The sequence below is a fragment of the Bipolaris sorokiniana genome (assembly GCF_000338995.1).
Source record: "Bipolaris sorokiniana ND90Pr unplaced genomic scaffold COCSAscaffold_5, whole genome shotgun sequence".
Taxonomy (NCBI): Eukaryota; Fungi; Ascomycota; class Dothideomycetes; order Pleosporales; family Pleosporaceae; genus Bipolaris; species Bipolaris sorokiniana.
In genome coordinates this window covers 177,805-205,096 of record NW_006911899.1, presented here as the reverse complement: position 1 = coordinate 205,096, position 27,292 = coordinate 177,805, and the positions used below count along the sequence as shown (strand labels likewise).

General features: G+C 51.7%; 12 protein-coding genes across 12 annotated transcripts; 4 read left to right on the top strand and 8 right to left on the bottom strand.

The window, feature by feature from the left end:
- Positions 1-63: 63 nt before the first annotated feature.
- On the bottom strand, positions 64-901 carry COCSADRAFT_35399 (uncharacterized protein). The gene has a single exon (XM_007700109.1). The coding sequence runs from the start codon at positions 879-881 to the stop codon at positions 198-200; it is 684 nt and encodes a 227-aa protein (XP_007698299.1). The 5' UTR covers positions 882-901; the 3' UTR covers positions 64-197.
- Positions 902-1,489: 588 nt separating this feature from the next.
- On the top strand, positions 1,490-2,774 carry COCSADRAFT_86945 (uncharacterized protein; the record flags this gene model as incomplete). Its single annotated transcript, XM_007700332.1, has 3 exons — positions 1,490-1,602; positions 1,654-1,941; positions 1,994-2,774. 3 exons carry the CDS (start codon positions 1,490-1,492, stop codon positions 2,772-2,774), a joined length of 1,182 nt encoding a protein of 393 aa, XP_007698522.1.
- Positions 2,775-2,908: 134 nt separating this feature from the next.
- COCSADRAFT_169831 (uncharacterized protein) lies at positions 2,909-4,203 on the bottom strand (the record flags this gene model as incomplete). The annotated part of the gene is made up of 3 exons (XM_007700331.1): positions 2,909-2,927; positions 2,987-3,759; positions 3,829-4,203. The coding sequence occupies 3 exons, from the start codon at positions 4,201-4,203 to the stop codon at positions 2,909-2,911; spliced, it is 1,167 nt and encodes a 388-aa protein (XP_007698521.1).
- An 822-nt stretch (positions 4,204-5,025) lies between these two features.
- On the top strand, positions 5,026-6,796 carry COCSADRAFT_198312 (uncharacterized protein; the record flags this gene model as incomplete). The annotated part of the gene is made up of 5 exons (XM_007700330.1): positions 5,026-5,037; positions 5,290-5,415; positions 5,534-5,632; positions 5,702-5,901; positions 5,965-6,796. The coding sequence occupies 5 exons, from the start codon at positions 5,026-5,028 to the stop codon at positions 6,794-6,796; spliced, it is 1,269 nt and encodes a 422-aa protein (XP_007698520.1).
- Positions 6,797-7,266: 470 nt separating this feature from the next.
- On the bottom strand, positions 7,267-9,152 carry COCSADRAFT_86882 (uncharacterized protein; the record flags this gene model as incomplete). Its single annotated transcript, XM_007700329.1, has 4 exons — positions 7,267-8,731; positions 8,788-8,914; positions 8,973-9,009; positions 9,066-9,152. 4 exons carry the CDS (start codon positions 9,150-9,152, stop codon positions 7,267-7,269), a joined length of 1,716 nt encoding a protein of 571 aa, XP_007698519.1.
- Positions 9,153-9,443: 291 nt separating this feature from the next.
- Positions 9,444-10,731, top strand: COCSADRAFT_35396 (uncharacterized protein). Its single transcript, XM_007700108.1, has 2 exons — positions 9,444-9,679; positions 9,732-10,731. The coding sequence occupies exons 1-2, from the start codon at positions 9,476-9,478 to the stop codon at positions 10,254-10,256; spliced, it is 729 nt and encodes a 242-aa protein (XP_007698298.1). The 5' UTR covers positions 9,444-9,475; the 3' UTR covers positions 10,257-10,731.
- COCSADRAFT_113957 (uncharacterized protein) lies at positions 10,725-12,819 on the bottom strand. Its single transcript, XM_007700328.1, has 4 exons — positions 12,659-12,819; positions 11,896-12,608; positions 11,406-11,846; positions 10,725-11,354 (listed from the first exon to the last, which is right to left on the bottom strand). Exons 1-4 carry the CDS (start codon positions 12,734-12,736, stop codon positions 10,943-10,945), a joined length of 1,644 nt encoding a protein of 547 aa, XP_007698518.1. The 5' UTR covers positions 12,737-12,819; the 3' UTR covers positions 10,725-10,942.
- A 135-nt stretch (positions 12,820-12,954) lies between these two features.
- On the bottom strand, positions 12,955-17,697 carry COCSADRAFT_113952 (uncharacterized protein). Its single transcript, XM_007700327.1, has 4 exons — positions 15,630-17,697; positions 13,845-15,577; positions 13,458-13,795; positions 12,955-13,406 (listed from the first exon to the last, which is right to left on the bottom strand). Exons 1-4 carry the CDS (start codon positions 17,536-17,538, stop codon positions 13,133-13,135), a joined length of 4,254 nt encoding a protein of 1,417 aa, XP_007698517.1. The 5' UTR covers positions 17,539-17,697; the 3' UTR covers positions 12,955-13,132.
- Positions 17,698-18,685: 988 nt separating this feature from the next.
- Positions 18,686-21,615, bottom strand: COCSADRAFT_35392 (uncharacterized protein). Its single transcript, XM_007700107.1, has 5 exons — positions 20,325-21,615; positions 19,908-20,278; positions 19,660-19,859; positions 18,916-19,606; positions 18,686-18,850 (listed from the first exon to the last, which is right to left on the bottom strand). The coding sequence occupies exons 1-5, from the start codon at positions 21,385-21,387 to the stop codon at positions 18,812-18,814; spliced, it is 2,364 nt and encodes a 787-aa protein (XP_007698297.1). The 5' UTR covers positions 21,388-21,615; the 3' UTR covers positions 18,686-18,811.
- Positions 21,616-21,779: 164 nt separating this feature from the next.
- COCSADRAFT_113948 (uncharacterized protein) lies at positions 21,780-24,115 on the bottom strand. Its single transcript, XM_007700326.1, has 3 exons — positions 22,954-24,115; positions 22,792-22,900; positions 21,780-22,740 (listed from the first exon to the last, which is right to left on the bottom strand). Exons 1-3 carry the CDS (start codon positions 23,904-23,906, stop codon positions 21,949-21,951), a joined length of 1,854 nt encoding a protein of 617 aa, XP_007698516.1. The 5' UTR covers positions 23,907-24,115; the 3' UTR covers positions 21,780-21,948.
- Positions 24,116-24,314: 199 nt separating this feature from the next.
- Positions 24,315-24,954, top strand: COCSADRAFT_86055 (uncharacterized protein; the record flags this gene model as incomplete). The annotated part of the gene is made up of 4 exons (XM_007700325.1): positions 24,315-24,476; positions 24,549-24,600; positions 24,671-24,855; positions 24,910-24,954. 4 exons carry the CDS (start codon positions 24,315-24,317, stop codon positions 24,952-24,954), a joined length of 444 nt encoding a protein of 147 aa, XP_007698515.1.
- Positions 24,955-25,286: 332 nt separating this feature from the next.
- Positions 25,287-27,272, bottom strand: COCSADRAFT_304437 (uncharacterized protein). The gene is made up of 3 exons (XM_007700324.1): positions 26,998-27,272; positions 26,383-26,921; positions 25,287-26,329 (listed from the first exon to the last, which is right to left on the bottom strand). The coding sequence occupies exons 1-3, from the start codon at positions 27,251-27,253 to the stop codon at positions 25,529-25,531; spliced, it is 1,596 nt and encodes a 531-aa protein (XP_007698514.1). The 5' UTR covers positions 27,254-27,272; the 3' UTR covers positions 25,287-25,528.
- Between the last annotated feature and the right edge of the window lie 20 nt (positions 27,273-27,292).

Here is a 27,292-nt window from a genome sequence, read left to right as displayed (position 1 = left end):
ATCTGCATCGTTTCATTTGCTTGTAGAGAGACTACCGGGCAGTATAGTCGATTATTTGGTGGTATTACTAATAAAAAAGTTGTTTCCAACAGCTACGCAGTTTGCAACAAGTACTCTCACCACAACATCGATTCTGCTATAGAAAAGGACTGCCTTTGTCCCTATCGCGATGCTTGTTATTACGAAGTTGACTAGAATCACAATCCCATTTGGCTGCAATGACCTTGCTTACACCCTTCACATAGATCACTTCTATGTGGACCGTTACTCTGCCCTGAGAAGGGATGGAGTTCCATCTGGATGCCAGACCACTTCTTGAGGCGATATGCCACTCTTTCTGCGTATGAATAATCCAGTTGTGGTTCACTTGTCATGCGGCAGCGTTTGCAGGATTGGTAATATACTCTTGCATTGTATCGCCCGTCGAGATATTTCCGTATAGTGATGGCTATTCGCTTGCTTGTCCAGACAGCCAGGCATGCTGTATTGCTGCAAGCGAACTGGCCCATGATATTCGTATCATATTCTTTTATGCAGCTTTTGGTGTCGTCCTTCTCGTAGAAGCTGAAGGAAAGATTGTCTTTGTAAAGGAGGTCAGACACTTCATTGTGAAGTGAAGGATACATCGACCATTTTTTGTTTGACTTTGGTTTTGTGGCCGACTTTGGTTTTTGAGGAGACATCGTAAGAATGGCTGGATGTTTAGAGGATTGAGCGTGAACAGCGGCATTCTGGTAGTGCTGTGTCAGAGCCTTGTCGTTTTTGAAATGGCGATCGCATGTTATACAGTCGGATTTGTGTGCTGGTGAGTCTCGTTTGTGTTGCTGGAGAGCTTCATCATTGCTAAAGTCTCGATTGCAGGGTACGCAACGAGGGCTCATAGTGTTAGTATCGTGGTTAGTACCCCGCAATTTTCAGAGTTTAGATAAATATATTGAGTTCATGGTCGATGCAGTGGGTTTATGCATGACTTATCTTGAGCAAACGGATCGCAATAATGCTGTGTAACCAAAGATAAGGTCGCTCTTTCGCCTGATAGGTGCCGAGCTCGTTGTGACATGATCATTTGTGTTCATTTCAGCATCCAAGAAAGTTTCTGGGTACGTAGAATGATTGCAGTATCACTTGTAACTAACTTAGAAAGGTGGCTGGGGCAGGCAACACGCAAATGCTGAGTTGCTATGGCTTTGATGTCACGGTATAGCTTTCGCTCAGCGAGGCTGACCCCCTGTGATGAAAAAGGGCCCCAGATGCAGATGCCGGAAGCCAATTTTGCAAGCGAGTGCATGTAGAACACGTTTGGGTTGGAGAAAAGAAGGTTGGTCGCAGTTGATGAACGAAGCGGGCCAGCTGTGAATGTGTGTGATGGTTGCATGAACGGCTCCGAAGATTAAAGTGGGTCCAGCTGGCGACGTCCTATGCTCCACCCACATGTCGTCCAGCACCTTCAACAACACACAGCACCTTGACAATGGCGCCAGCAAAAATAATGCGTGTGACGAGACCACTTACTCGCAGCGGGTACCATATCCCGCTTCGTCGCTTTCTCCAGACGGCAGCTGCCCCTCATGCCCCCACATCCGACTTTGCGTTCGCTTTCGAGTAAGGCACCTCTGCCATCGGGTTCACAACACGGCCGCTGACGGCTGTCAGTATCGACGGGGTGCTTCTTAGAAGTGCTGATCCATTGCCGCGAGCCCACCAGGCCCTTTCCTATCTCCAGGCGCAGCGCATCCCATTCATCCTGCTCACAAATGGCGGCGGGAAACACGAGTCGGACCGCGTCGCCGACCTGAGCAGCAGGCTCAATATCCCTCTGGATACTTCCATGTTTGTTCAAAGCCATACACCCTTTGCCGACATGGACCATCTCAAGGACAAGACGGTCATGGTCGTTGGCGGTGAAGCAGACAAGTGCAGAAAAGTTGCTGAGGCATACGGGTACGAAGAAACGCACATCCATGTCGCTATGTGTCCTAACAAATGTGTACAGCTTCAAAACAGTGGTCACCCCAGGTGATATCTTAGTGGCTCATCCAGAAGTCTGGCCCTTTTCGCAGCAATTGCTTTCATACTACAAGACGTTTACTCGCCCTCTGCCTGCTCCCATCAACCCTTCTTCCCCATCGACATCACTCCGTATCGATGCCGTTTTCGTTTACAACGATCCGCGTGATTGGGGCCTCGATGCGCAAATCATCAAAGATGTTTTACTATCGGAAAAAGGTATCATGGGAACTCTGTCCAAGAAGAACGGCAATGATGCCCTAGAGAATCGTGGCTACCAACAAGACGGACAGCCTACAGTTTATTATTCTAATCCAGACTTGCTCTGGGCCGCTAAATACCACCTTCCACGTCTGGGCCAAGGAGGTTTCCGCGAAGCTTTTGAAGGCATTTGGGCAGCAGTGACTGGTGGAGAGGCAAAGGGTGTCAAGCTGCATAAGGTTGTCATGGGGAAACCACATCAGCCTACCTATGAGTTTGCCGAAAAGCGACTCATAGCACATCGCAGTCACCTGATGAAACAGTACGGCGGAACCCTTGACCATCTTAAGCGAGTTTACATGGTCGGCGATAACCCAGCCAGTGACATTGCTGGTGGCAATAACTACAAGAGTCCGTACAGCACTGATTGGGCTAGTATATTAGTAGAGACGGGCGTCTACGTCAAAGGCACCAAACCATCACCTGAACCACGTAAGATTGTGAGTGATGTGTGGGACGCCGTGGCGTGGGCTATTGCACAAGAACAAGGAAAACGGATACCTTGAAGGCGAACTATTGTATCATCTAGATCTATAAATCTAAATCTACTAGATTGCTCTTTGGCATCACTGAACTGTACACATTTGAAGCTCAAGCCCTTATGCGCCTTTGTCACGACCTACACTCCTCTTCGTTACTCTCAGATCCATGTGATGTACCTAGATAACAATTAGCAAACCAGTCCAAGAATTTCAAAGAAAGAAAAAGATATACTCACATGAGATCTCCCGGTCCAAGACCCGCAGCCCCCGCCACAGGCTTATCATCCTTAATAACCCCCGTCTTGACATCCCTCGCATAAATTGCCACATTGTTACTCCGCTGATTCGCAACCGCAATCAACGCGCCATCCTTGCTCACCTGGAAATGGCGCGGAAAATAGCCCCCAGATTTGGCTAGCTGGACAAACTTCAGTTTACCATCCGCCGACGGCTTATACGTAACAATCGAGTCGCTGGGCACTTTTGTGCTATTCTTCGGATCCGGATTATCGACGGTGAAAATGGTGCCGTTGCGGTTTCCGGCAAGCACAAACGCATTGTCAGGTGAGATTGAGATTTCCGAGGCGGACAGTTTTCTGTTCGGGAGTGTGTAGTTGCCGTAGGTGCTTACTTCGTCGACCTGGGTGAACTTGATTCCGGCGTGGTTGGCGAGGTAGGTGGCCTTGTAGCTGATGATTTTGTTGCTGAATTCATGAACGACGAAGAGGAAGGTGGAGCCTGATTGTTTGGAGGTCCAGAAGGCAGCGTGGCGGGGGCCATAGCCGGCTGGGGAGACCAGAGACTCCAGTTGGATTAGTTGGCCGCTGGTGGGATTGATCGCGTAAACGTGGACACGGTCAACGCCCAGACTAGGGAAGATCATGTACTGCCCTGTAGGGTCAAGGACGGCTTGGTGGATCTTTTCTGGGTCCGCGAAGGTGATGTTTTGGAGGGATTGAAGGGGGCTGTTGCCATGTACGGAGTAGGAAGATATTGCTGGAGGTCCATACTATTGATGTGAGGTTAGTATACAAGTACGAGCAAGAAACTTTGTCTTGTACGGATAAAAGGCACTTACGTGAGCGAGTGCTATAGCCGACCCGTTATTATAAGTTGCTGAAGATACAGCACCACCCAGCGCAGGCGAACTAGAAATCTTCTTCAGACTACCATTGGGCTGGAGATTGAATGTCGTAATGTTGGCATTGCCTGATTCATCTAGGCAGATCACCTTATTCTGACCGAGGCTTGTGTCGAGCCAAGTAGGAAGGGAACCGCATTCTTGGCTGTTGTGAATAACCTCCAGCTTTCGGCTGCATTTAGAACCAGTGCTGGGATAGAGTTCGAGAGTCGTAACGGCGCCCAGATTCGAGTCGGTGCCATAAGATGCTAGGAGGAGGCGCTCAGCGGCTGCCGATCCTAATAAAGCTAGCGCAGTGACAGTCGCCTTCATGATGTGGGAAATTCGAACTTGAGGGGCTGTCCGAGGCAAAAAAGGAACAGGAAGGGCAACATGGATTCCTTTTATCTGCACAAGCAAGAAAAAGTAGTATGAATTGGGCTAATTTGGCCAACCCCGGGAAATTTCCCTCTAAGGAAAGGGGACATGTACCAGTGTCGCAGGCGACTTAAACTTTAAGTGATCTGCAAGGGTGAAGACTTAAAACAATCAATTATCGGACAAACACCACGCCAGTCTACCCAAGTACGTCCAATGGCTTGGCTATACGCGGGAACTACACGGTAGAGTAGGAATGTCACCCGTGCCGTATTATATGATATATAGGTATGGAGCGGTCCTACAAGTACATAAGTTCCGCAATCGCTCTTGTTTTGTTAATATCTGACGGCTTTGCTTCCCGTCAGAATTGCTGGGGTCGGACTGTTGCATAGCGAAAAAGGACCGATGGTGAGCAAAGGGTGAAAAATGACATTGAAGCGGGCAGGGATCGTGCTACGTATGCGCTCTGGCTTGGCAGGTATAGTCGAGCACGAAGGCCTGCCATGTTGTGCAGTACCTTGATGTTATCCTTGGGTGGCATATAGCAAACCTCCCACTGGTTTGCCGTCCGCTGTGACCACTGTGACCACTGTGAACTCCGTGCTGCAAGTCTATCTATCGATTTCCATAAACACAACCCCGGTCCGAGCCGGGTAGATTAACAGTCCGGGTGTGGAGTAGCTCATGTCCGTTGCGGAGAGCGTGTGTGTGGGCCTGGCATCCTGGACAAGTAACTTGTCCTTTGTTGCATCTCGAAAAGCAAATGGTCCGTCGATGTGCAACATTGTGCCTAGCTTCAATAGGTGGTTTAATTGTCGCGCAACGGCGCGTCTACGTGCATGAATGCCTAGCGTGACGGCGTGTGCATGGCGTTTCCCCAAGCTCGGGTTTTAGCAAGGAGATAAGCGCAAACCTACGTGCTAGTGCGTCATCTCAACCGCACGTTTGCGCTCAACGCTCTCAAGGAACATCACTTACGCGATAGTTTCATATATCATATAACAACCGGTTCAGTAAGCTATGGCTACGTGTAATAAGGGAAACTATGCCAACTATCTCCCTGACGAGTTGCTGCTCGAGATACTGTCCCATCTTGAGTCATGGAGCAGGCTCGAGAGGCAAATTACCTTGGCCCGCTTCTCCGCCGTGAATAGGTATGCGATAGTCTAGATGCTTTCTTGTTCACGTGAGCTGACAGGGCAGGCAATGGTACGATGTATGTCAGGTTTCACCTTGATTGTCTTGATGTATTACCTACTTACCACTTTGTTCGTCTTGCCAGGTAGCCATACAACCACTATACGAGGCACCGTTTCTTTTGGGACGTGCATATGACCTCTTCGTTCGCACAATCAGTCCTTCTGTTAATGCACGCATTAAGGTAATTATCCTTGTAGACCCTCAGGTCCACGATAAACGATACAAAAAAAAGAGACTAACAAAAAAACAGCCGTCACCATTATCTGGCTTAGTCAAAGACTTAGACTTATCCCACATCGTACACCAAGGCGCAAAATCCACAACAGCAAGACTACTAGGACGCACAAAATCCTCACTGGAAGTCTTCGTAGCACCCCAAGCCAGCTTTGCAATAAACTGCTGGGCCAGCCTAAGCAAATGTACTCGTTTGCGCGTCCTAGACCTGAGCCTGTAAGCCACCCTCCAAGCAATCCCCCAACCCCAACCTCCCACCTAACGCCCCAGCTTCGGCAGAGTCTCGGAATGCATTGACTTCCAATCTCTCAACCAAACCATCCGCCAACTCCCCCAACTCCGTGAACTCTACCTCCCCCGCTGCTCCTCCCGCTATGAAAAAGCCACCTCCCCAACATCAACCTTGCGCTGGCCCCCTCGTCTCCAGCACCTCGCCCTCTCAGGCTCAGTCTCCGGACAATTCCTCTGGGACATGCTCCAACAACCCGACAACTTCCCCCCGACCTTCTCCTCAATAAGTATACACCACTGTCCCGCGCTCGACCACTCCGGCGTAAAACCACTACTCAGCACCCTCGCTACGAACCTTACAGCTGTCGAACTGCGGGATTTACCAGCCGTGAAACAAGGACGGCTAAATGGTGTGCTGGAATGGCTACCGAAGCTCGTGTCGCTGACTATAGCGCTTGATTACATTGACTCGCGGTTCGGTTCTATGCCGATGGATTTCTCGCAAGCTCGATGGGAGGAGGCGAGGCCGCTTACCAGTCTTACGCTTGTGTCGAGTGGGCGCCAGGGCGATCCTGCGCGCAGTTTTACGCCGACGGATTTGTACTCGCTTATCGATGAGCGGTGGCTTGGTTGTTTGCGTTACTTGAATGTGGGCGTCAGTACGGAGTGGGATAAGGAGTATGAAGAGGAGTTGGGGGCGCTGGAGTATCTGCTAATTGAGGAGTTGGACAAGGAAAATTGGGTTGAGGGACGATGGCATTATGAGGATATTTGGTCTTTGATTGGTACAACACGAAATATGGATTATGAAGAGTGGATTCATGGGACGACATTGGGAAGGAAGATGAGGCCGAGATTTCGGTTGTTGCAGAATCGGTAGTCGGAGGAGATGCCGTGGATAAAGAGTTGGATATTTTTGGCGGTTTGCTGTGTTGTCTATGTTGTTGTTGTTGTTGTTGTTGTACTCAATACGACCATCACATGACAGCGAAGTGGTACTCAGAATTGCGTAAAACAAAGTCCCTGTTTTCCTCAACAGATAGAGTAACACGGTCATCGAAACAACTACCTCAGCACTGGGATCACTGAGAACAGACTGTGGCAACACATCAGTATTCACGCATCACCAAGGCCGAGACTACAGACTCCCAGACATTGCATAGTCTCAAACTCAGCAGATACCACACGTCTATAAATCCTAAATTTTTCGCAGACACCTATAACCTAGAATAGAGAGAAAAGCTACAAAAAGGTCTAGCCTTGTATGCCGTGTATTGCCGCCACTCAAGAGATTGAATGTGCAAATCGTCAAGGGGAGAAAGTTGGGACTCAATCCAAACAACACCCCATTTATGCGCTTCCATTCACTTTGCTTCCTTGAACAGTACCACGCACACCACCCTTTCCTCCGACTTCACGGAAGATTGCGTTTATGCTTAGGTCAGCGCCAATGTTAATTTGGACCTCGACCTTTGCGCCCTTCTTGACGCCACGGATGGCGGCCTCGCTGAGGGTCTGGCCGACCTTCCATGTCTTTTCCCTCAGCTCTTCCTCCTCATCCTCGCTCTCATCCTCATCGCTGTCGTCCTCGTCATCCTCATTCTTCTCAGCCTTGGGCTTGGGCTCTGGTTTGGTAACCTTGATGTGCCTTGAACCCTCGGCAAGCTTAATAAGCACGTCGCCGCCCTCGCGTGGGGTCGAAATGGTCGCAGTTCGTCGGACGGGTAGTGATGTCTCTGCGTCGACAATGGGGTGGAAGACACCCGAAGACTCATCGCCAGAGATGCACAGTACACCGACTGCAGTGGAGAGGTGAGGAGTGACGGTGACCATGGGGTGGGTGCTCTGCTCAATGTCCTCGAGCTCGAATTCCTGGATAAGACTGGCCTGGATGGCAGCACCGCGGACGGCCAGCTCTGAAGGGTTGATGGCTGAGGGGGAGGTGGAGGGAGCCAGGACAACGGTAGACTCAGGGAAGGCTGCACCCACAGTAGAGGCGACCTTTGGTGTGTGAGAGTTTCCGCCAGCCAACACAATCTCGGATACGTCAAGGGGATCCAAATTGGCCTTCTCAACGGCGTGGGTGACGAGACGGGCAAAGGCACTAAACAGCTTGTTGCCCAGGAGGTCATATCGGGTGCGGTTAATGGTGGCAGTGTAGTCGATGCCACCTACTAAGCTCTCGACGGAGAAGTTTGCTGTGGTACCAATGGAGAGGGCCTTCTTGACGGCCTCGCACTCGAGCTTCAGCTTGGCCAGCGATCGGTCGTCTTCCCTAGGGTCACCGGCGGACTTGTGCTTCTTCATGAACTCCTTGGCAAAGTGGTCCATGAGCACCTGGTCGAGCTTGAAGCCACTGACATCGTAGTCGTGGACTGTTGCCAGGATAGTGTAGATGCCGCCACGGGATGCGACAACAGCAACATCGGCACGGGTACCACCCAGGTCGGCAACGACGACGACCTTGTCCGCGAGCTGTGCACCGGGGCGAGCGTCGTAGGCCAGGACAGCAGCGGTGGGCTCGCTGATGAACTGTAGGACCTCCATACCAGCACTTGTTGAAGCCTTCTTGAGCGCCTCCTTCTGGGCGTCGGAGAAGTTTGTGGGAACGGTGATGACGGCAGCGTTCACATCCTTTCCAAGGTAGTCAGAGGCAGAGGTGCGTAGCCTCTTAAGGTGACGTGTAGTGATATCGATAATAGAAACGGTGTTTTCCTGCTCCTCAGTGCCGTCGCGGATGCTAAACGCAATGCTGTTCTCGTGCTCGATGGGGTGGGCCGACTGGTGGCATGGAGAGGGGTCTATCGACTTGTAACTTGGATAGCGTCAGTCACATAGGAACACACAGAGAAAGGGAATGGAAAGCCATACTCTTGGCCGAGGAAATCGCGAAAGTATGCGACGGTATTCTTTGCATTGCGGACAATCTGGGGCTTGGCCTGGCCACCGTGGAGTTCTTCGCCCTCGACGTAGGACAGGGCGGTGGGAATCTGGCGGTCTTTGTGCAAAAGATTAGTATTCGCGAGAGAATGTGGGCGAGCATCACAGCGGCGCACCTCCGTCTTCGTTGGCAATAACTTCTGCCTTGCCCTCCTACATTGGTGTCAGTCGTGTCTCAGTAATTATCATGTCTATTGAGAAATACTCACACCAGTGGTAAAGGCAATAGAGCTGTACGAGTTGCCAAAGGAGATTCCTATAGCAACCCGCTGCGCGGGGTCTGCTTGTGCACTCATCTTGCGCGGGGGAGGCAAATCTTATCGTTGAAGAAAAAAAAAGAAAGACGAAGTGTCACCGCGATGCAGACAATTGCCCGATTCAAGCGAAGAAACTGGGGCAAAAAGGGTTGTCTGGGTTGCTTTGTCGTCAAGTTGTAGCGCGTGTAAAGTCGATTTCTTTTCGCGGCTAAGGAAATTCCACTCTTGTTCGGCGACGAGGTACGGAGGTGCATTTTTCTCGGAAGCGCACGGGCGCACTTCGGAATGAGCTCACTGCACATGCTTGCTTCAACCACCAAAAAGTTAGTACTTTACTACAACACCATATACCCACTCTCACCATGGCCGTGTCACCCACAATCGTCCTTCCAGGCGATGAAATTCCAAAAAGCGCTTTACCTCAAGGCACAGGCAAGAAAAAGACATTGACAATTGGACCCGGTCTACGCCATATACCTCCCGACACCGTCACAGCCACCATTGCAGGCGCCCTAGTCACCGACAACAGGAAGAATGCCGCCTCAATCGAATTCAACAGTGGAAGAGTAAATCCTCCTCTCTATTTCAAATCCCAAACCCATCTAATACCTACACCAGTACCTCCCCTTCACAGGTGACCTCGTCATAGCCACTGTCTCCAGCTCTGCCGCCGAAACCTTCAACTGCCTCCTCACACCCTCCACCCCGCCCGCTACCCTCCCCCACCTCGCCTTCGAAGGCGCAACAAAGAAAACGCGCCCTCAGCTCCCTCCAAACTCGCTCGTATACTGCCGCGTCGCAAGCGCAGGCAAGGACCTGCCCCCCGAACTCACCTGCGTCGATCCCTCCACCGGCAAAAGCGAGGGCCTTGGCTTGCTAAAAGGTGGCATGGTGTTCAAAGTTAGCTTAGGAATGGCGAGGCGCATGCTTGCTGCGCGCGGCGGGATTACGCTGCTGGAGACACTGGGTGCGAAGATAGGGTTCGAGGTTACGGTTGGGAGGAATGGACTTGTGCATGTGGATGCAGGGAGTGTAAGGGCAACGCTGGCGATTGGTAAGGCGATACAGGAGGTTGATGAGAAAGCTCTGGGAGAGGAGGGACAGAAGAAACTTGCGGGGGCGACGTTGAAGCTTTGTTCGTAGGGCTGGGGCTAGTTTTGGGTACTTTTTGAGGGAGAAGAGTACCGACTCGACGTGTCCACGCCGGAGAAGACTATGGCGCCAACAGCGTCATACAAGTCAAAAGGAGGGACGTGATGCATAAAACCGGACCTCGCATTCTACTCACGCCTACCACCACTCGACCACTCGAATGGGAGTTTCTGCGATAGAGACTAGGGAACTAGTGCGAGTCGCAATTACCTCTCCTTATCAACGGACCAAGGCTCGCTAATCACAAAAAAGGTATTGGTTTCCGTCACCACTAGCCCTAGGTTGTGGTTCGATTAGGGAAACTGTTGAAATAACGAGCTTCCTTTTGGCGCGACAAGATGCTAAAAAAGAAGTAGTCGGCCCTGAAATCATTGGGTTACCATTTACATGTAATACATTTCCTAGCGAGTAGCACTAGGAATCAATAATCTCTCCTAAAAGGAATCAGAACCAGAAATCAACGGCAATCACATTATTCATTGATGTTTTTTGTTCAGGTATCGTCTTCAGTGATCAAGCTCATAATAAAGAGAATCTGCGCTCCTCTTTTGCGACTGATATTTTAGTTTTTTGTTGTTCTGTGTTGACTACAAACATGCACCCTTCATCTCGCAAGATGCCTATTGTCCTTCGCTAAAACCTTGACATTCAGACTTCACGCGACCTCAAAAACACACTTAAGGTACAACCCTCTGAGGGTCACGTGGGAACAAGCTGCACATACGAATATTCGGCAGGCCTAGCCAGAACTGTACAATACGTTCTAGACCGAAACCACCTCCAGCATGTGGCGGGCAACCATACTTGAAGCAGTCGACGTAGTCCTTTGTTCCCGCGCCGGCGGGATCAATCGGCGGGTCGTGCTTGCGCATCTGCTCGGCGAGGAGAGCGGACGAGTGAATACGTTGTGCGCCTGAGCAAATTTCTTGGCCGCGCATAAACATGTCGTATGAGTTGGAGAGGTTTGGATCGGCGGGCGATGGCATTGTGTACGCGGGACGAATGGCGAGCGGGAATTGGTCGAGCGTGTAGAAGTCGGTGCCGTATTTTTCGAGGACAAGACGGCCAAGGTGCTTTTCTTGTGGGGTTCTAGGCAACATGTTAGATACACACTGATGGTAGAGAGTAAATCAAACTTACGTCAGGTCATCGTAGTCGCCGAGCTCCTCGCCAGCTTCGCGAAGCATCTTGATACCCTCCTGGAAGGGAATCCTGGGTACCTTTCCAGACTCAGGTAGCTTGAACGGCTCAACGTGGTAGACACCTCTGACGAGCTCTGTCTCTTTGCTGTAGCGTGCGTTGAGTTCATTGAAGATGAATAGCATGAGATCTTCCAAGACGCTCATGACCTCGTGGTAGTTCTCTTGGAACTCCATCTCCAAATCGAGACCGGTAAACTCAGTCAAATGACGGGCAGTGTTGGAGTTTTCGGCACGGAATACGGGGCCAATCTCCATGACTTTCTGGAAGCGGGATGCGATCAGCATCTGTTTGTAGAACTGTGGTGACTGAGCAAGGTAGGCAGGGCGACCAAAGTATTTCAGCTCAAAGACATTGGCTCCTCCTTCAGAAGCAGCTCCACTTGATATGCTGTCAGCGAATGTATGGAAAGAGAACAGGAATCACGTACAGTATCTTTGGTGTGTGAACGAGGACAAAGCCCTTCTTTGAAAGGAACTCCTGGAACAGGGCACATACGCCGCTCTTGATGACGAAAATCGATTGGTTGATCTTAGCCCGGAGATCAAGTGTCCTGTTGTTCAACCTTGTGTTCAAACTGACAAGCGGACGTTCATCTCCCTCTCCCTCTTTCTCACCCTCCTCTGCTGCCGCATCGCTAGGCATGGGTCGTTCAGCATCAGATACCTGGAGAGGTAGCGGAATCTCAGCGCTGGCCTCGACAAACAACTTTTGAACGTGGATCTCAAAATCGCTGATTGTTGCGCTCTTGATGGGCTCCTTGACTCGCTTGACCAGACCTGTGACAGCCAACGTGCTCTCAGTGCTGACGTTGCCGCAGAACTTGACCATTTGCTTACTGAGCTTGTCGCTGGCCGCAACGACAGCCTGGACGGTGTTGAGGTTCTGGCGCAGGTTCAGGAAAGCAAGCTTGGCTGATTGAACTCTTGCATTCTCGACCCAGCACCGGAATGTGATCTCCTTATCCTCATTGTCGGCAATGGCAGTGAGGTCGGTGCGAGGGGTTCCTGTAGGTTTGTAGTCTTTGGATCCAATCAAAGGAAGCTCGCCGTATGAGCCAACAGAGACATCGGCAGCGTCATCCGCTTCCTTCTTGGTGCGCTCAGCGAGTTCACGGGCTTTTGCTGCGGCCTTCTTCTCCGCCTGCGCAAATGTCAGTCGATCCAATGTGAAGCGAAAAACGGAGCGCCGACCTTCTCCTTCTCCTTCTGCGCCTTCTTCAACGCATTCTTGGAGGGTGCCTCGCCGCCGGCTGGTGGTGCGTCACTCATTGTGGTTGTATTGGGTGGTATGAGCTATAGGTCGCGTTCCAAAGCTGCGTGGTGTGGAATTGTCAGTCGGAATTCGATAGTGGGGCATACATGAATGATTCACAGCCCCGCCATCCCCCGCAGCGTCATAGGCACCCCAGCCACCGCGCTCTGTGGCTCAAGCACACCCACCGGTCATTTTACTCACAGCATGGCGAGTAAAAGTTGTTAACAATCAATGGGTGCATTACTTCATACCGTATTAGTTATTAATGTGACTGGGTATAATAACAAGATGGGACTTCCATGAGCCCTGCTGTATGCGCTACAGAAAGACGTAACCCACTGCGCAATCCTGCGACTGTCACAACATCCTCTCTCCTCCAACATCAAACAAAAAGATAGCGGGAACCTTGATCAACCGTGTATGGATGATCGACTCGATGCAGTAGCACCTCCGTCCCAAAGCTTCACTGTTTTGACCGTGGTATTCTTAGGCTCGTGACACGAGAAAATGTTGACATGAGTGTCGTGTGCTGCTGCTGCGGCAATCATCAGCCGATGAGGGTGGAAAGCGGTAACAGAGATGGGAGAAGAGCGGTCACGAAGGAAGCCAGAGTAAGGCTCGAGGTGGGATACGGGCTGGCCGTTGTTGATGTTGAAGATTTTGACTCGGTGTCGTTGTGTGCCACTAGGATGATTAGTATGCTGTGTTATCCTTGCGATCGTCAAAGACACTTACGTAGCGAATACAGGGGCATGTTCATGGACACTCAGAGTTCTAAGAGTATCGGAAGTTGCCTGGATAGTCTTCACACTGCGGTCCCAGCGGATATCCCATAGCTTGATTTCACCGCCACGACAGCCGCTTACAAGTTCACGCTGTCCTCCACGCTGTAGATGCACGTTGGTAATCCATTGCTTGTGTTCTTTCCAGACTTTGACCATGGCGGTAGCAGGCTTTTGGCGCTGGTCGTACACACGTATGGCACCATCGCCGAAGCCAGCGACAAACACGTCGCCCTCTACTTGGTCGGACGTCAATGATGTGATGCAGGAACCAGATCGCGCTGGAAGGTCCTGTAAAAGTCAGTCATAGTGCATAACTTAATCGCAAAATGCAACTCACATTCGTGCACACTTCAGTCCCAGCATTCCACACTCGAATGACCTTGACGTCACCAGCGACTAAGATTAAGCCCCTACCTTGCTGCCAGTCAAATACTAGCCCAGCATTCTTGTTGCTGGAGACGAGATCCGTCAGGGCTCGGAATCCAGTAACAAGTTCCGTTTCTCCCTTTCGATCGTAGTTGCGGAATATTTTGATGACACCATCAGACGATCCGGTCATCAACAGTGCCTGGTCGTCTTCGTTGATGAATCGTACATCAGTTATTCTTGATTCAGGCGGGTTCCCGTTGGAGAAGCTGTTGATGCGATTGACGGACTTCGAGTAATCAAAGATGTTGACGGTATCTCGCGTATCGGTAACGACAAGATGGTCTTCAAATTGGTGGAAGAACATCTTTGCAGGCTGGCTGAGGTTATCGACATATCCGCGGGGCACATCCCAGCGATTGGAAATCGCAATATCCTTGAGCGGCTGGGTTTCAGCAATGATCTTATCATTGCGGTTCCTGCGCCAAAGTCTGCCATTGTAATCTGTGCTGCCCGGCTCGTCGGCTTCGGTCGGCTTCATCTGGGGCTCCCTGAAGTATTCCACAGACCATTCAAAGAATACACTCTTCAGTGGTATTTCTGGCTTTTCTGCCAGATTGCGGTTCTTGAAACCCCGAGATGTTGGCTGCTCATCGGCGTTGTACTTCTCCGGTGTTTGGGGGCGCGATGCAGTAGACATCTGCGAACTCTCTGTACCAGTCCTTCCTAAGGAACCCTGCTTGGGGCCTGCGGAATCATGACTGGCCCACAGGCTCTTGAGCGAAGCACCTACGCTTGTAGATTTCCTGATACCGCCAAAAAGAGATAAGTATGTGGAGTCCTTTGTGGGTGTCGGGGGATTCGATTGTTTCTGAGGGGCGGGACCTTCGTCTACTACACGGCGCATTGGTCGAGGGGCTGGCACGTGTTGGAGAGTCTCATCCAATTGCGGTTGTACAAACTTGGCCAGGGATGAATCCATCAACGCCATCAAAATGTAATCAACGACAATTCCAGCATCGCGCGCAATTTCTGGGTATGGGTCAACTGACATGACCAACAGTTCTTTCCATATCGCCGAGTAGATGGTGTTCTGCGAGCAGGATGTCGACTCAGAGATACCCATGGTCCCTGTTCGGCTCTTCATGTACAATGAGTCGCCGGTTTTGTCATCCGATTGCTTTGCACTCGAATCGGTGTTCTCCTCCGAGAATTGTTCGAATGCAGCGACAATGAAGCGGCTCTTGTAGCGAGCAACGAATGTTGAAAAGAAGATGAGTAATTCCTTTCGGACCATGCTGTTACCGTCCATCGTCATGACCAAGATCATAGAGGCAATGGATTCTTCAATGTTAGCCACTTGGGGTGTAACGTCGCGAATACCTAGAAATGATGCCAATGCATGCAGCATTGCAGCCCGGACTTCAGCAACGGGGTCCACGACAAGCTCGCATAGACGCTCATGTGCCATGCATCGTATGCCGACCCACTTTGCTTCCTCGTAGTTTACCCATAGCTTACTCAAGCAGAGACATGACCACTGCCTCAGCAATGGGTTTTGCATGTCTTTGAGATGGTCCAAGCAACTCTCGACCAGCTCTGTGTTGAGCGAGGCGCGTTGTCCCTGATTGTAATCCTTGCAGAACATGGAAATAATAAAGGCACACATGGCACGGTGTTCGCTAGCATTTTGTATTGGGATTCCTGTTTTCGCTTAGCTTATGGACAGTATGATGGGTTTTTTGTAGCAATATACCAGAATTGGGGTTAAATATGCTGATAAAATATTGATAACCATTATCTTTGAGAAGATCAGCCTGGCAAGACTGATCCACGGCAAGAATCCGGGCCCAGATGAAGACCATGACTGGTTTGAGTTCATTTGCTTGTGATTGCAGTAGTTTTAGTACATATGGGAAGATGCCAATGCTGAGCGCAAGATTCACAGCCCAAGGACCATGGTCAAGGAAGCTTGAGAGCAAGATGAGAGCACGCAGTCGGTGGACCTGACTCAGCAGTACTTGTAGCACTATGGGAAGCTGTTCTGGTACTTTTTGTTCGACTGCACCTTGGGTCAAGTAGACCTCAAAAGCAGTTAACTGCTCCGAGAAAAAATCAGAGTGTTTGTAGTTGTACTCGCGTTCACCGCGAGCTTCAGCTTGAAGCGCTGGTAGTTGGGCCAAGATGAGCTCAACAGCAAGGTCCCAGCTGCGCCACAGCGGGTGGTCATGTGTTTGGGGGATTTCAGGATGTGACACAGGGTGACAGTGGTAAGCACGCATGACGCGCTGTGCAAGAAGGTAGTTGCGGAAGAGAGCTGCGACCATCAAATCCTGACGGAACAGCTTCTTGAACAAGGGTTTGGAAAGAGAGTTCCATGCAATGGTGTCAGTAATGGCTGTGAATATCCAGTTCAATTCACCAATAGGCGTTCTACGCTCGGAGACCTTGCCTGGAATGTTATGAGCATCTCGAAGGCTGACTTTGGTTGGAAGGGGATTCTGCAATATGAAAAATCGCACGGCCATAGTGATAGGGTCGGTCAGACAGGAAGTGAAGACGTCGGCCGGAAGTTCTGGATTTGTGGGAAGAGACTCTTTTTCCCTACATGCTGCAAGATGGATACAATCGGCAAAGTCGACGTGCTCGACGCTAGGGTCTCTACGACGGGCTTCCTCAAATTCTGCCTGGTGCTTTTCAGCAAAGCGGTTGAAGTTACTGATTATGAGACCAGCGTCAGAACAATCGTAGACAAAGAGACTGGGGGCGCCGATCCAGGATTGCAAGTCGTAGAGTGACAAGGGTATGTATTGAGTGTAGTTTCTGTTGAACACCCAGATTTCACCCGATGACGTAGGTTTGGGCACACCGTGGCCATTGTAGTGGAACAAGACGCGCTCGTTGCGGGCATTGCGCCTCAGCGTCGATGTGTACTTTCTCGTCTCTTCTGTTGTAGGGTCGAGCAGCAACTTGTAGCGCGTGCGCATGCTAAGCTGCTCGTACTGCGTCTGAAGGGCCTTGCCAATCTGATTCATAGGTGTGTGGCCTGGTGTCTGTGAAGTGACGGTGGGGTCGATCCAGCACTCTTCCTTTGCACATGGATTCGTCTTGATGACGTCTGGGGGGTCTACGCCGATGTTAAGGCAGAGGGCGAGTACAGCGGAGACAGTCTTAAGGCGGTCTCGCATGCGCCATTCCTGGACAGGAAACGCGCCGTCGTCGTTCTTGGGGTGTCCGCCCGTCTCATGCTTCTTGTCTGTGTAATACATGAAGAAGTTGGATGTGAGCAGATTACTGTACTCCTCTGAGTTCAGTTGATCGTGCCAGCCATGGCGAATCTTGAAGTGTCCATCAATGCTCTCCTCGTCGGTACCATCGGGCGGCATGACGGCATGACGAGGGCCAAAGTCGCTTTTTGCACGCGCGAAGCTGGGGCGAGCGGGTGGGTGACCAGATGAGGCCGGGCGGACAGGCGGTGGAGGGTCGTCTGCATCGTTGGTTGTCGAGGGATTGGCAGGTACGGCGGTGTTGGGTCGCAACTGCTCAGAAGCAGGCACCGAGAGCGAAGACTGCTGATGGTGGTGTGTAGAGCCATTCATATCGGCGGTCGGGGGCGCAGGAGCGTGCAAGGCAAGCGGGTTGGGATGGGCGGCAGTTGGCATCATGAGCTACGGCGAGCAGTGACAGCGGCGGCGGAGCCCATAGCGGGAGGCTTCGTGTGCGCGCAGAAGAGCGCGGAGGGGCGTGGTAGGGAGTGTTTGGTGGTGTAGCAGTGCTCTCGAAGCACTCTACAAATAGTGAGAGAAGAAAAAAGTGAAAGAGAAGGAGAAAGTCGCGACAAATGCACGTCGACGGCCTTGACTACATACCCTAGCATGCAAGCTCGAGGTTGCTGGCGCGCTAGGCCCAAAGTGGTGCCGCGGTGTAGACAACTGCTTCGAGCAAAAAACGCGCCTCACGAGGTCTTGCAATGACGCTGTGCTACATGAATGAGTCCACCAATCAATGCCTGTCCTATGTTTTGTAATGGTCAAGGGCACTGTGTACTTACGTGTGGTGCTTTACATGTTAATATACAGGCATCCTGACTTCAAAAACAGCCTAAAATTTCATATAGACTACCCAATTCCTGTACACGTGATACGAATGGATAGATACGAAATTTTGCGTCACGTTTAGAAAAAGATACTAGACGCTCTTGGGCTGCATTATTTCTAACGATGACGAGCCCAAGGTGACATTCTGCAAACTAGCGCTGACAGCCTAATCACGGTACATTATGGATTTGACAACCTGGGGATGATGCACGCCGGTAGATGCAAACTTCGGCATCACAAGACGATCTCACAATCTTGCCGCATTTGCATTTACAAAAATGAAGACTATGGCACATTCAAGACTAGACAAATAAACAATTACGCAGTTTGACATTGTATCAAAGAAATTTAACATTGGTAATGCGCATTTTAATACGAAAATGCCATCACCCATCGCAACCAGGGCAGCAAATAAATCCGCGTTGAAGCAAACACACACTGATATGGTGGGGGCATTCAGCCAATAACTACATATTTCATTGTTGAACAAGAAAGATGAATGACGCATACAAAAAGATCATACTCGCTAACAAGAAAACACCACTCTTCCGCCCCAACTACCCGTCTTTTCTCGCCAGAAACAAAGATGGAAGCATGATACCTCGTTATAGACCCCGTATACTTCTTTCTCTCAATACATCCTGTACGCGCTATAAGAAGAAAATCAACCGACAAGAAAGGAGAACTGTATTACCTTTCTTCCATAGGTGTAGCCCTAAGAAGAATATAAAAAGAAGAAGGAGCCGAAACCAACCATTTTCCACTGTATACTAACTAAGAGTAATCCATCGTCTATAAACTACCGAGTCGATCGATCTAACTTCCCCGTACACTGCGGGCTTTATTCTGCGCGGACTGCAGCTTTGCCGGACTGTGTAAACTAGTTTTGTTAGATTTTCCAGAAATCCCACTTCCTTGCACTTCGGTGTTGGGGTGTCCACGTACAACGGGGCTGGATTGCGCGGATTTTCTAGTCGCGCTGCGCAAAGAGGCGGGCGTAATGTTTACAGACATGTTGTCGTCTTCGGATTCTGATGCGCTGTCGCTAGTCTCTCGGTCGGGAGTACTAGGTCGCTGGGCAGATCGGACTCCTTTCTTGCCTTTAGGCTTCGGTTCGGCTTGTCGTGGACCGGATTCTGTTCGGGGAAACTTCTTTACGGATTTGAGCGCACCCGGTCGCGAAACCTTACGCTGAAAGGTAACCGTTGTGTGGCGTGTGACCTTGACAGTAGTGGGTCGAGTAGTACTTGACTTGGCTGCTCGAGCCTGTCGGCCTGTCATTGCTGGCGCCGATCTCTTGAGAGCACGGTTTTCGCGAGATGCAGTCTGCCGAGAATGCTCACTCGCTTCTTGCTCAGCTTGCTCGCGGGCCGTCTGCGATGCAATCAACTTGTTTCTTGCTTTGATAGAACCGATTTTCCCAGCAAGCAGCTTCCGCTTCTTCGGTAAATTCTGAGAGCTTTCGGAGCCACCCCTTTTTGAACCGAGTAGATCCTGAAGCTTGCGCTTCGTGCCAGCGATCAGTGTTGAAGTGAGAGACTTTTCCTCGACGGGTTTCTTAGGTTTAGGACCAAGCACACCGCGGCAAGACTCGGTACCACATCGACACTCTTGGATGTTTTTTTGGGAAAATGGGCTGTCTAGATTAGAATCATCCCTCCCCGTGTAGTAACTTGGAAAAAAGCTTACTCAAAATTATAATCATACGTCAATTCTTCACCGGTCATGATTCCTCGAGACCCAGCGAACAAAGCCATCCGGGGCTCACCCCCTACAGTCCACTTGATCATTTCGCAGTTGGGCTCGCACGAGTGGTTAACAAAGCGGGCAATAGTTCCACGAGTCGCATCAATGATCATCTTGTTATCAAAGCTCATCAGATAGTAGCACTATCACATGTTAGTGTAACCGATTAGGCTAAAATGATGAAATCTCACCTTGTCTTTCTTGTACACCTGTTTCATGCGTCGCTCGCACTCGGACTGTGTGATGATTTCTCCGGCATATTCAACAATAATTTGATGCGGCTCAAAAGTTCGCATAGCGCGCACACCGAAGCCGCGATCTTCGGTATTGAGAACCTCTACACCGTAGTCGTAGCGGTTACCCTTTGCACGCTTTCTTAGCTCTGCAAAAGGCCGATTGTTGCATTGCTCTTTGGCAAGTGGGCAATTCGTACTATCGCATTCGTAGGCCATGATGCGATTGTGACACGACTCTCCACAGCCGTCATCCACATCACAATAGCATTGTGAAGTGTCTTGCTTGTCCCGCTTCCAGAGGGCAGATGCGTCGCCAATGAATCTGTCTGGGTAATGTTAGCCTCGTCACCTGGTTAATTCCGGCGAACTCACTTTTGTTCAACTTGACCCATCCATCCACCTTGACTTTTCTAGGCAGAGGATGGTAAGTATCGAATGGAAGTTTGAAATCACGAAATACATGTTTTGGGTCTTCGTTCAAAAGGCGATCGGTAGCGAAAACCGGGAGGGGTAGAGCGTTGGTTCCTTTGGTCTCCTTTGACTTCTTGACCCGCTTCTTTGCGCGATTTTGGCTTTCTGAGAGACGAGGGTCAAAATCACGATCCTGGCCCACGTAAAGACCTTGCTTCAGCCAGACCTTGGTTTTTGGCTTCGCAATTTCTTGGGGCTCGCTGTCTGGGAGGCTATCACTCTCCTCGACTGCAGCACGTGAGCGCTTGAGGGAAGTTGTGGCTGATTTTGACTTGGATGATTTCAGCTGAGGGGCGGATGCGCTGCGCCGGAGACCTCCCTGAAGTAGCGCCTTCCCTCCTGAAAGGGTGTTTGACACTGCCTCTCCAACTCCTGACATGTTGCGGAGCACCTCCTTGCGAAGATCCGTGACTCGCGAGGAAGTGCGACGCCGGGCTGCCTGAGTGGATTCGGAAGCCAACTGCTCTTCGGCTTGGTCGGTGCCATCTGCCGCTACAGACTTCCGCTTTTGGTATTTCCTCTTTGTTGGTGGCGCCTCATTCTTTATAATGGCCTGCAATGAGCCGTGAACAACATTTTTATGATGCTTCTCGAGATACTTTGTCGGAGTATGGATGGCAGTTCCGGCAAGAATCTGGATATTGTATGTTGTAACGGATTTGCGCGAACTCCTTGCGGGTCGGCGGCTCTCGCTGCTGGCTTGCTCAGGAGTCGGGGTTTCGGCTGACGGGGCGGCGTCGCATGCCTCTTCTACCACGGTGACCTCCTCAAAACTTTCAACGACTTGTTCGATCTTAGGCATCTCGGAAAGGACGCTGGCTTCGTCGCCGAGGCTCGTGGGGGGCGTGGAGATGGAGGGCGACGCGCTAGACATAGCGCGATCATCGGCCTGCTTGTCTGTCCGCACGGTAATGTTGGACCGTGTCGACGATGTCGACGTGGGCGAGAGGTCGCGCTCAGCCATGTTGGTTGGTGAGGAGGATTGTAACGCGTGTCGCGGTCGTTGTCTTTGAGGGGCGAGGCACTGACGCGCTGAGGAGGTCGACGGTCTGGCCGGGTCAATGGCGCTCACCAAGCAACACTGCCACAGTTCACGCGCAGTAAGCGGACAACAACAGTAGAACTATACACAGCGGTCAGATAGGTTCACAAGAAGTACTGTGCATGCATCGAGAGGTGCGGCGTTCCAGAGGTGAGGATTGACGGTTGGAGGATTGAGGAGGTAAACATATGTAGCTAGTCATTCGGCCAATTAGGCTGTTCCTTATCCATACCAGTGTTACGAGCACCACCCACCCCTCTCACAATCCGACTGATCTGGAGCCGGAAACGGTTCAATTATTCGGGCTTTAGTGTACACAGCAAGCATGTTGGAACGATTTGAATAGTTATACATGACTTCACGCTCATATCTCGTATACATAGTGACTAGTGTTCTCATGGACGGGGGATGTGTAAGCATAATAGCTCAATACCGCTATTTTAATCATAGTAAAACAAATCAGAAGCTGATCTCCGTGTGTATCTAAGCAGCACCGACTTCCACAGTATTTCGACCCACTGGGCCCTGAAAGACCTCTGAAGTACGAACATCTTGCATTTCCACACCTCCTCCTTGCTGCTCTGGCGCCAACGGGGCTGTTCGCTTATCTCTGCGAGGCCCAAATCGCTGGTCACCTTGTTCATAGCTCCTCTTGAAATGGAGATACGTTGGTGGGCGTGGACGTTGCAGTACCGCTAGCCAGTTTCTCAGAACCGAACCTTGAGTAAAGGGCCTGTGTCGGTCCTTTTTGAGAAACTTGTGGGAATTTAGGTATTCACGCGTCGTCTCACCCCTTCCAACTAGGAAAAGGTGATATACACCAAGACTGAAAGGGTACATCCAGCCGAGGAGTCCATATATACACATGGCAAAGGGTACACGCCACTCGTTTATGGCAGCACCGAAGGAAACACCAGCTCGAGTTCGCCAGACCAAAAGGTGCGTTAGGCTGGCAGCAAGAAGAAAGATTGCCAACAGAGTAGTGGCGCAAACAAAGACGAAGAAGTAACGATAGTTACGGCGACCAACGCAATTGTTGAGCCAGACGCAATGGTGATCTTGGGTCTCAATGCAATTGTCGCATACACGGCAATGGTGAGCACGTGGAGGGCGCCAAATGTTGCAGCTTTTGCAGTATTTGGTCGGCACCTCCATGGCGGCGTTAACACCAGTCGCGGATACTACCATTGTCCATTCGGTCGTCGGGGGACCGAGGCTCAGCGGGTCATCATTAGGATTAGGCGGGGGAAAAGGATGAAGATTCCGCGGAAGTATCTGGCGGGGTATTAGCGATACTAGACGCAAAAAAAGGGCCGTAGTACATACTCCGGGATCTGAAGCAGATGCATGTAAGAAAGAAGACACGGAAACGAGAAGCAAGTACGCAAAGAGAATGGGTATCGCAGGAGAAACATTAAGCCAGAGCCAAGGCGCCCTATTGTACACGTTAGCGGAAGCGAAAGTGATTGAGAAGGGAATTGGACGTACGAGAAACCGAAGAAAAGGCAGGCTGGCAGAATTATAAGTATGGCCGTCGCCACGTTGACAGGCCTGTCGCGCGTGTTTTGCAGCCGACCGCCCCAGCAGAAAGCCGTGTTTCCGGAAAAGTACTGATAGTTTTTACCCAACTCCTTCTTGACAGCCTCTTTGGTGGCCTCTTTGCGCGCCAGTCGAGGAGACGGCTCGGCAGACGTGAGTTTCTCGTGGCCTTGATGGGGGCGTATTTGGTTTGAGCGGCCCTCGCGACTGGAAATCATGAAGCTAGAGCGAAAGGAACGCGGAGACTTGCTGGGAGCGGGAGGGTTCTTGCCGGCATCGTGGCCGTGGACATTGGCCAGGTTGAGGTGCTGGGGTCGGGGACGCTGTAGAGGCGTGATGCTCTCGCCGTGGCTGCGCACAGTTTCTGCGCCGGTGGGGGTCGAGTTGGCCGTGGTGCGGTCGGGCATGTCCCTGTCGGTGATGTCGGTGCCACGCGAGGGTGGAGGCTGCAGATCCTCTTCGTGATGGAGGCCCAGCGTCATGACGCCGCGGTTGGTCTGGGTGGAGCCGGTACTGGAGCGGTAGGGATTGGAGTTCGGCTCCAGAGCAGTCTCTGAGTATAGAGAACTGTGGCCGAGCAACGACGTGGGGCGCTGGTTGCGCTGCTGCTGCAGGCGCTGAGAGCTCATGGGGCGAAAGAAGCCGTGGGCAGCGAGGGGGACATGGGTTCTGCTGGCGGCGGTCGTGGGACGGCTCTGGTGGCTCAGGCTGCCAGAGACGCTGATGCCGCCGCCTCGTCGCGCCGGGCTGGCCTGCGACCATCGGTTCTGGCTGCCTGAGTGCGCGGTGGTGATGGACGAGGGGCGCGATGGTGGCAGGCCCGGCTCACCAGCGGGGCCCGTCATGCCCAACACGCGGCTGCCGGTCGAAGAGCGCTTTTGCTCGGTCGGGGTCATGGCCATGGTGTTGATGTCGGTGGCGCCGCTCTTCTCGCTACTAGCAGCATGACAACATGGATGGCGGGAAGGTGCGGCCGGGGGATCTGGGTGAGGGAAGGAGCGACTGTGAGTGAGGCAGGAGCGAGCGAGCAAGGCGAGACAGAGGGAGTGGAGCGGAGCAGCGGCGGCGGCGCCGGGGCCTGAGGGAAACTGGATGGACAAAGACGTGTGATGGGCGGCGAAAGGGGCGCATAAACTTCGTCGTGGAGGTCGCAGCGCCCCGAGCGCCCCCAGGCTGCAAGCGGCATGGTGCCCTCGGTGACGCAGCCGCGACGCTTGGCATGGCTGCGAGATTCAACATCGAACCACTGCTGCTCTGCACCCACCGCCAGCACCATCATCACCACCACCACGACTCCATTGGAACTCACCATGTCCTCCATCATCGCCCGCTCCTCCTTCCGCGCCGCCCCGCGTCTCGTTCGCCCGGCCCCCGCCCTCCGCCGCTGGGCCACTAGCGCCGCCGCAGAGGGCGAGAGGCAGCGCAGCAAAGAGGCCCTCAAGACGGGCGCAAAGCGTGATCCCGAGCTCTACGTACGCTATGCACCCGCCTGCCCGCTTTGTTTGTCTGCGGTGCAAGCAGAGCGATAGCTAATTGGACTGCAGGTGCTCCTGGCCATTATGAGTGGCATCTTTGGCCTTGCGGGATGGCATTTCTGTAAGCGGCATGCCCACACGGCGCACCCACACCACACCCTCTGCACAGCTACTTACATCTCTCCACACAGCCCGCTCCCCCACCAGCGCTTCTTCTGAGCGAACGGTTTCCAAGGCTTCCGGCAGTGAGCCCTGGAACCGTGACGATATCAGCCACAGCCCTTACCAGTACCACCCTGGCGGCGACACCAGCGTCAAGAAGGACGCGCCTTCGGCTCTCAACGTTGTCGTCATCCCCAATGTCACCCTCCCCAAGGTATGTACCCAATTGCTGGCCAATTACTCTGAATTGGTTGTGCTAACTGTGCAGGAACTCCACGACACTTACAACAAGTGGGGTAAGGACGGCTACTAAAAATTGCAGCAAGTTCCGAGACGCTCGCTTCGAGCTGAAAAAAAAAACGCCGCTCACGGGCGAGCTGCACATTTCCGCCATCTTCATCATGCGTCTGTGTACATAGGACTGCAGGGGGGGTGGCTCGGCATAGAATATTGGAATTTCTCCATCATAGCCCTGTTTTCTACAAACTAATCATTGCGCACACTGCACGGTGTCACAGATACCCAATTGGCTTACGCGTGCCCTGAATTGATTCCAGTCACTGACTAAAGTGCTCCTTCTCCTTTTCTATTTTTTCCTGCCGCCCCCCAGAGTTCTTTCCTTGTTCGAACAGACATCAAACACCATTCCGCACCTTCCATCTCATCCCATAGGAAACGGATTGTCTAAACCATGGATGCGCTCTTGCGGTCGTAAATCATTTCTTCTATTCCATCATCCTGCTTTTCATAACAGTCACCCTACTCTTTTCCTCCATTTCCTGGCGCTCACCGGGACATGAGACGAATGAAAAGGAGTCTATGGGTATCTTTTCGCGCGTGTCGTCATACCGGATGTTCCTATTCTTTACATGGGCTCCAGTTGCGCCTCACAGTCTCTTTCGGATCTCTTCCACCATGTTACTTCGGTCGACTAGCAATCCATCCTTTTCCGGGTTGTTCTCGTCCTTGATTCCCATAACCTTGATCTTGACTTTGCCATCCTTGAGCTCATCCTCTCCTAGAATGACTGTAAGCGGCACGCCTGCGACCTCGGCTTGCTTGAACTGCTGCTGAACCTTGGGCTTAAGCTTGTACGAAAACTCGGCCTTGATGCCTGCAGCCCACAGCTCTTGTGCGACTTGCATGCGCTCCTTGAGCATGCCGTTGAAACCCTTGCCGCCAAATGCCATGACAAACGCATCCACATCCTTGGCGCGCTGTGTCGATTGGCCGTGTGCCTTCATGATGCTGATGATGCGGTCGATACCAAAGGAGATGCCGACACAAGGAATAGGCTTGCCACTGAACATACCCACCAACTGATCATAGCGGCCACCTGCAGCCACGCTTCCCACACCAACCTCTTGTTGCTTTCCCTTTCCAGTCGGAGCTGAACCTTCTGTGACAACCTCGTAAATCAGGCCAGTGTAGTAGTCGAGACCTCGTGCAAGCGAGAGGTCAAACGATATCCTCTTGCGCGCACCAAAAGCATCCAGGTATGCGAATAGCAGTTCCATCTCTTCAACCCCTTTTTGTACGTCTTCCGACTTGGAAAGTTCTTCGTTGCTCTTGAGATACTCAATGATGTCGTCGCCGCCCTTGCGTTGTACCCATTCACCAATCTTGTCTGCGACCTCGGTGGCAAGGCCCTTGGTCTCCATCTCCTTCTTGACTTCGTCCCATGGCATCTGTATTATGTCAGCAACCTTCCAAAGGACCACATCATATACCCTCTCCTTACCTTGTCCAACTTATCAACTGCTGAGCTAATTGGACGAATCAATTCCTCCTTCACGCCCGCTGCCTTGAAGATACCATCAAGAATCTTTCTGTGGTTAATCTTAATAGTATATGACTCCCACTCAAGCGCATCAAAAACATCAGTCGCAATCTTAAGCACCTCCGCATCGGGAATCATAGCATCGTACGACCCCGCAATATCGAAATCGCACTGGTAAAACTCGCGCATGCGACCCTTTGTCATGGCGGGTTGATCGCGCCGATAGACCTTAGCAATCTGGTACCGCTTGAAGCTCTGCACACTGGGGTTCATTGCGAGCCACCGGGCAAGTGGGACAGTCAAGTCATAGCGTAGCGAGCATAGCTCGCCGCCCTGGTCTTGCAGATCATATATGAGTTTTGAGTCTTCGCCGTATTTGCCGCTCAGAATCTCCTTAAGCTCAAACACAGGCGTGTCAAGTGTCGTGGCGCCGTGGCGCTTGAAGACATCTGTTACTGTCTGGAAAAGGCGATCGCGGAGTGCGGCATCTTCGCCGGTCCCTAAGGTTGTTGTTAGTAAGTGGTGTTGCGGATAGGTACCCCTCCAAAAAGAGTAGAGAAGAAGAAGAGTACGTACAATCTCGCGTGCCCTTTGGCACCTTGAGCGTAAAGTTCTTGCCCTTATCCTCCTTGCCCATTTCGTCGTCACTCAGCGACCAAGTCTGTGTGGAGAGCCTACAGTGGGGGGCGGGGGTTACAGAATAGCGTACGCGGGGGAAAGCTATTGTTTGTAGGAATTTGCGCGAGGTAAAAGTAGCAGTACTATATCGCAGGGCGTCTTGTCGTAATAGTGGCAGCGCGGGGCAGGCAAAGTGGGGTGAGATGCGCGGCATGGACTGGAAATAAAAAAAAGTGACTCAATTCGCCAAAGA